Source organism: Corylus avellana, chromosome ca2 (genome assembly GCF_901000735.1).
Source record: "Corylus avellana chromosome ca2, CavTom2PMs-1.0".
Classification (NCBI taxonomy): domain Eukaryota; kingdom Viridiplantae; phylum Streptophyta; class Magnoliopsida; order Fagales; family Betulaceae; genus Corylus; species Corylus avellana.
The window spans coordinates 4,662,076-4,669,467 of NC_081542.1; the positions used below are offsets into that span (position 1 = coordinate 4,662,076).

The window sequence follows — 7,392 nt, forward strand, 5'->3', positions numbered from 1 at the left end:
AGGTTCGGTCTACCTTTTTTCAACCGATATAGATAGATACAGGGGAGAAAAAAGCAGGAAAGCTAAGAGCGAAACAGAGAGAAAGTGTGAGAAAGAGCGAGAAAATACGAACCCATTTTCTCTCTATTACTCTTCGCTTTGCATAATCTCTTTGTATATAGATTTTCTCATCAAAACCGTAGTCTTTGTTTTATCATTCCCTGAGAATTCAATCAAGTTAAACTTTCTTTGTATATAAGCAAATAATCTGAATTTTTTCGTTAATTTCAATATAATTTGTTGGACCAAAGCTGGGTTTGGAGGAATTTATGCCTGTGAATTAATGGGTTGGATTTGAATTTTGAATTTCTGTTGGTTTTAACCGTCAGATTTTTCTGGGTTCATTGGGGTGTGTGTGTGTGTGACAATGGAAACAGAGCAAGTTTTGTCTTTCTCTGTAGCTTCTATGATTGAAGATATTCTTCAACAACATGGTGCCCGATTCAGCGATAGGGGCTTGGCTTCAAGGAAGGCTGGGGAAGCTTGTATGATCAATCATTTCTTCAATTCTTTCTGCATTTACTTTTCTGAAAATATTGATTGAATTTGGAGTTCTGGTTTCTTTGATAAGCAGAGGAAGCATTTCTTGATTTCATTTTTGGATTTGTCCATTGGGTTTTGCAAAAATTTTATGACAATCTAATATATGTGGGTTTTGACAATTGAAACTTCGGTAATGTGCGGTTGCTTTGAATGTGTTTGTAATGATAGCAATAAACTTTGTGGGATTTGGTTATAAAATTTGATGATTATGTGATGCGATATTCATGTTGATACAATGTTACGTAAAATATTTTGAATTTACAGAAAATGTCTGAATTTTGATATGATTTTACATTGTCCAATAATCTCATTTTCCTTATCATCATTGTCATTGGATTAGTATTTTTCATTTTCCTTCTTTTCTTTTCTTTTGCAATTTCTCATTCCCAATAATTTTTGAAGAAGAAAATGTGAGCCTTTGGTTGCATGGAATTATGATATTGGAGCTAGAATTACAATTCGAGGCCCCAGCTCAAATCCATAAATTTCAGAAAGCTCATCTTTTGATTGGTTTACGCTCCAACGAATTTGGAAAAGATTCTAGATAGAACTGAAATAATTAAAAAAAAAGAAAAAAAAAAAAGAATTCTGCTGTAGCCTTTATTTCCGTGTTAGTTGGCTTCTCTTAGCTTGAGATATGCTAAACAAGAAGAAAGAAACTTAAGGTCGCCACATCATTTTGCAGCCTTGAGAAGATATGAAGCAGCCGGGTGGCTCAGAAAGACGGTTGGAGTTGTTGGGGGTAAAGATTTACCAGCCGAGCCTTCCGAAGAAGACTTCAGGCTCGGATTGCGAAGTGGGATAATCCTTTGCAATGTTCTTAACAAAGTTCAGTCTGGAGCTGTGCCAAAGGTATGGTTCAGAAAGGTTTTTACTTTCCTTTCAATAATTTTACTTGTAAGTTTATCTGTCTGTGGGTTTTGATGATGTTTATTCACTTATTTAGGTGGTTGAGGCCCCCTGTGATTCCGTTATTGTTCCTGATGGGGCAGCGTTATCTGCTTACCAGTACTTTGAAAATGTTAGAAATTTCCTTGTAGCTGTGGAAGATTTGGGGCTTCCTACCTTTGAAGCCTCCGATTTGGAACAGGTGTGTCTTGTAATTTATTTAACATTAATGGGAAAATCTGTATATTGGTCTTCATCCATACCCCTTCTTTATCTGATTTACTGGAAAAAAAGAAAAAAAAAAAGAAAAAAAAAAAGGGCAAAATCTGTGTAGTGTTATTTTTGGGTTGATGATGAACCAATATGGTGCAGAATAAATGCATTAATTTGCGTGAGTTTTCAATCTGTCATTACATTGTTTTGATCTTCTGACTTTACAGGGAGGAAAATCTGCAAGGATTGTGAACTGTGTTCTAGCACTCAAATCATATAGTGACTGGAAACAAGGAGGTGGGCTTGGATCATGGAAACTTGGTGGAAATTTGAAACCACCTACCTGTGGGAAACCCTTTCTAAGAAAAAATTCAGAACCATTCATGAATTCTTTCTCAAGGACAATATCACCGAGTGAGAAGTCTCTAGAGAGTTTGTGTAGTGATCTATCTTCATACAGTGATCTCAGTCATGACCTCAATGAAGGAGTTAGTGAGGTTTGTATTTCTGTTTGCTTTTTTCTTTTTCTTTCTCCACTTGTTGTTTGTCAAAGTAGCATGGCGCCTAAAATCTTATATGTATTCTGATCTGCAGGGATCATCTCGTTGCTTAAATATGCTAGTCCGTGAAGCTCTTTCCGATAGAAAGCATGAAGACATTCCAATTGTAAGTGTTCTTGCACTTTCTTTGTTATGAATTTTTCCTTATATAGATAGATTTTGAAGAGACTGCTTTTGATCCTGCAAAGTAAGCAGGTGGGTTTGGAAGTTATTATTGCTATCACTGACTCCTACCATGGATGCGTTTTAGACCATAAATTGTCCCAGTTGGCTGACACTAACCATTTGAGTGCAGCATTTGTATAAAACCCAAAAAATGTATTATGTCTTACAATATTACCCTACATGTTCATTCTTGTAGTCTTCTTGTTTGGCCTAGGTCTTTGTTATAACTGATCATATCTATGTTTTAATCATTACTTAAGAGCAACAACTGACTTTTTTGCCTGTCACAGATTGTGGAAACTATGCTTAATAAAGTCATAGAGGAGTTCGGGCGCCGCTTAGCAAGCCAAAATGAACTGGTAAGCATTTTGTTTTCTCCAATAGCGGTATTACTATGTTATACTCAAGATGCTTTTCTGACAAATATCCTTACTGCTTTTCTGACAGATGAAAACAACTGTGAAAGATATGGGAATATCTGACGTTGACAATTCTCTTTCGGAAACTGCTGATGATGATATGAAGGTATTTACATTCATCATAGAAGGTTTACAATGCGAGTGATTTACTTGTGGCATTCAGCATATATTTTTCACAAGCAAGTTGATAATATTTATGATTGCTTTTGTGTATTGAGCACAAATGAGTGACCTTTTTCTTTCTTCACTATGATTAAGATGAATGAGAAACCTGCCACACAAGACAAAGAGGAGGAATGTTATGACGAGAACTGTGATCTTGATGAGGGATCAAAAAGTCAATTCTCAATCCAGCATAAGTTGGTTGAACAACAACAAAGAGATATTCTGGTAAATTGCAGTAGCATCAAACTTGCCGGTAGCAAATTTGTTAATCTCATGCAATTAGTGACTTTGATGTTGATCTCCTGTAGGAACTGAAACACATTCTTCATAGTACTAAATCAGGCATGAAGTTTTTGCAGATTAAGTACCAGGAGGAATTCAGCAATCTAGGTACACATTTAAATCAAAAAAATTTTATGGTTCTATAAAGTTATTAAAGTAGGAATGATATCATTAACTTCCCTTCATAGGTAAGCACTTACATGGTCTAGCTAATGCTGCTTCCAAATACAAGAGTGTTCTTGAAGAAAACCGCAAGTTATACAATCAAGTGCAGGATCTAAAAGGTGACATTTCAATGGTGACATTGCAAATGGTTTTACTTTATGACTTAAATCAATAAAAATTATTTAAGTTTCTCAACAAGATCTAAGGGTCATGTTTATTATGTTTGATTAGGAAATATTAGGGTATACTGCCGAGTGAGGCCTTTCCTGCCTGGGCAACCAAACGGTTTGAATGCTGTGGGTCACATTGATGAAGGAAATATTACGATTATCGCCCCTTCAAAATATAGCAAAGAGGGACGGAAGTCATTCACTTTTAACAGAGTATTTGGTCCTTCTGCAAGCCAAGGTTGGTCTCTTTGTTTTTGTTTTTCTTCTTAATTTTTCCTTTTTGTCAAAATTCCTTATCTACTGCTGCTTTCCTTTCTTTGCAGAGGAGGTATTTTTAGACACGCAGCCTCTGATTCGGTCTGTTCTTGATGGTTATAATGTTTGTATATTTGCTTATGGCCAAACAGGATCAGGGAAAACTTATACTATGGTAAGAGATTCAACATGTTATCATTGGAATCAGACTCTTGATAATTTCTTTCACAATAAGGCTTTTGAGTTATTTTTTGCCAAAAAAAATGCTTGGTCATTAACTATGCTTTGAGTTTTATTGATTTATCTCATCTATCAATTCAGAGTGGACCCAATGAGCTTACAGAGGAAGGCCTAGGTGTAAATTATAGAGCATTGGGTGATCTGTTTCTTCTCTCAGAACAGAGGAAAGACATTATTTCCTATGATATTTCTGTTCAGATGCTTGAAATTTACAATGAGCAAGTTAGGGATCTCCTTGTGACAGATGGTTTCAACAAAAGATATCCTTCATAACACTAGTGTTTATTCCTTTATATCATTATTGCTTGTTCTGCACCTCTTACTCCTATATGTTTTCTTGACTCCTAAGTACATTAGAAATTCGTAACAGTTCTCAAAATGGAATCAATGTACCTGAAGCAAACCTGGTACCTGTTTCATCAACATCTGATGTTATAAATTTGATGAATCTTGGGCAAAAGAATCGTGCCGTGGGTGCTACAGCCATGAATGATCGGAGTAGTCGTTCTCACAGGTATGGTTATTTTGTCTTATAAGTTTTATAGTAGAGCATTTTTTCTTTTCAAATAATCTTCCCTTTTAATTATTATTTCCTATATGAATTGTAATTCATAATATAAAATTTATTTATTCATTATTTTGTGATTTTAAGAACATTGATTATAGTCTTATTGTGTGGTAAAAAATGGATACTTACTTCTATATGGAATCCATTTCCAGCTGCCTTACAGTTCATGTTCAAGGAAGAGACCTGACATCTGGATCTATTCTTCGTGGCTGCATGCATCTGGTTGATCTGGCAGGGAGTGAAAGGGTTGACAAATCTGAAGTGACGGGAGATAGATTAAAGGAGGCACAACATATTAACAAGTCTCTTTCTGCCTTAGGAGATGTTATTTCCTCTCTTGCACAAAAGAATTCACATGTTCCTTATAGGAACAGCAAACTCACACAGCTGCTCCAAGATTCACTTGGTAAAGTTCTTATTGTCCTCGCCTAAGATATTCTCTTCCATTTTTCCACTGTAATCTTCCCTGTTGCTAAGTTGTTGGTCCTTGAATTCATCAGGAGGGCAAGCGAAGACACTCATGTTTGTTCACATTAGTCCTGAGCCTGACGCGGTTGGAGAAACAATTAGTACACTCAAATTTGCTGAAAGGGTTTCCACCGTTGAGCTTGGTGCTGCTCGGGTTAACAAAGATGGTGCCGATGTGAAGGAGCTTAAAGAACAGGTTTTGCTCTTTATGTTGCTGTTTGTTTTGCATGATAAGCTTGAAAAGTGCCTCATCTTCTTTTTCTTAGCATGGAAAACGTTATGTTTAGTTTTTCTTTCAGATGTCTTATCTTGAGGCTGCCTGTTAGTTTAATCTTTATCTTTTTTATCTGCATAATAAATTTGCAAAGCTTTGACTCACTTATATGTCTTTTGTGCTTCAATAATTGAGTAGAAAAATAAAGGTTTCTTGTTTACTTTCTCTTTTTAGATTGCTAATCTTAAAGCAGCCTTAGCAAGGAAGGAGGGGGAAACAGAGAGACCTCAACATGTTACATATCGCAGCCCAGAACGAGTGAAAATTAAGTCATGCGGTTCTTCTCCTTCCCATCCCAGTTGGAAAAGTGTTGGAGATCTCCCTGGGGGTCGTAGGCAACCAATGGAGGATGTTGGTAACTTAGAGGTATGAACCAGGGTATCATAATTGCCATGATTTCTATAACAATAGCTTTAATGTAGTAGTGTGGTGCCTAAAATCCAATGTTTTATCTTAGATTTTACTTAACACCTTTTAAAACATGGTTCACTGTCTTTTTATTGGCTTGCAGGATCGGAATCACTCTGAACTAAAGCCGAAAAGACGAAGCTTAGATCTCCAAGATATGTTGATGAGTTCAGCTCCCTGGCGACCTATTGGAAGTCCTGGACTGAATGGAAAGGAGGATGACAAGGACTTGCTTTCTGGCGATTGGGTTGATAAGATCATGGTGAAAAAACATGACACTGCAAGTAGAGATGAAAATCCGATGGGACATTGGGAAGTTGACAACAGACAATTGCCTGAAATGTTTGGTCAGAGTTATCTCCAAGCTCCTTCAAAAATACACCCAGAACTAACAGCAAACAAAAAAGATAGCCTGGATTATGATGTAATTAGCGGTCGGTATGAAACGGCCACCGACGACTCCGATGAGCATGAGGCTGCAACTAGCGATTCCTCAGAACCAGACATGCTTTGGCAACTGAATCTTCCAAAGGGTACCAGCATTCCCACTGGTTTGGGGTCAAAAGCAAAGAAAACAAATGTGAAGCCAGTAAAGAGCCTGGAATTCAGGTAACATGTCTTGTTCCTTATATTTTACTATATGTTCTTGAGCAGTAGTGCACTGCTGGTGGTCTACTTCCTCTTCTATATGTTCAGAAATTTTCTTTGCACTTCAATGTGGAATGCAATAATTCTTCCATTTGATTTTTTCTAACAAAAAACTCTTTTGAATTATGTGTTTGCAATCAGGTCTTCAATTCCATCACTGAGTCCTTCTCCATCACGGATCAAACCACCCAATGGGGTAAGCCAACCTTTGCACAAGCCTGGAAGGCAGGCCATTCCAGCTGATGGAAAGCGGAGAAGTGGGAATCACAAGTGAGAATACTGTTAATGGGGTATTGAAGAAGTTGTTTTATATATATATATGATTCTTTTTTCTTTGTATTTATTATGTAGTTGGAGAGAGAGAAAGGGAGAGAGGTTTTTTTTTTTTTTCTTTTTTTTTTTTTTATATTGAAGTGGCCATAGTTCCAGTTGCCTGAGTTTCTCTGGTGGTGGTCATGATATTATGGCGTCCCCCACCCACCTTGCCCATTTTCATGTGTTTTGTGTTGATATTGAGTCTTTCTTTCTTTCTTTTTTATTGGTTTCAAGTGTTACATAAAAAAAAAGGAAAGAAAGAAAAATATGCAAAGTGAGAGAAAAATGGAGCACCGGTGTACATCTTGACGTACATGGCAAATATGCTAGTCTTGCAAAAATCCAAAACATATCTGTTGTATTTAACAAGCTGTGAAAAACTTCTCTACTTTCTGCCTCTTCACTATCTAGAATAATTTTCTCCGTCTCCAAATCTCGACTAAGGGCTTGTTTGGATGTGTGTTTGAAGGGTCTAAAAGTGCGCTTAACACTTAAAAAGTCCGTTTAAATAAATAAGTATTCGTTTGGTAAAAAAATTTGAAAGTGCTTTTAAGGGTCCAAAAAACATTTTTATCAAAAATTTAAAAATAAATATGTTGCTAAAAAA

General features: G+C 36.4%; 1 protein-coding gene across 1 annotated transcript; it reads left to right on the top strand.

The window, feature by feature from the left end:
* The first annotated feature begins 406 nt into the window (after window positions 1-406).
* Window positions 407-6,842, top strand: LOC132170708 (kinesin-like protein KIN-14I). The gene is made up of 19 exons (XM_059581789.1): window positions 407-524; window positions 1,268-1,434; window positions 1,529-1,672; window positions 1,911-2,180; window positions 2,278-2,349; window positions 2,699-2,767; window positions 2,856-2,933; window positions 3,086-3,217; window positions 3,301-3,382; window positions 3,463-3,558; window positions 3,671-3,847; window positions 3,933-4,039; window positions 4,186-4,364; window positions 4,457-4,618; window positions 4,825-5,078; window positions 5,173-5,336; window positions 5,589-5,780; window positions 5,926-6,431; window positions 6,612-6,842. Exons 1-19 carry the CDS (start codon window positions 407-409, stop codon window positions 6,742-6,744), a joined length of 3,102 nt encoding a protein of 1,033 aa, XP_059437772.1. The 3' UTR covers window positions 6,745-6,842.
* The last annotated feature ends 550 nt before the right edge of the window (window positions 6,843-7,392 follow it).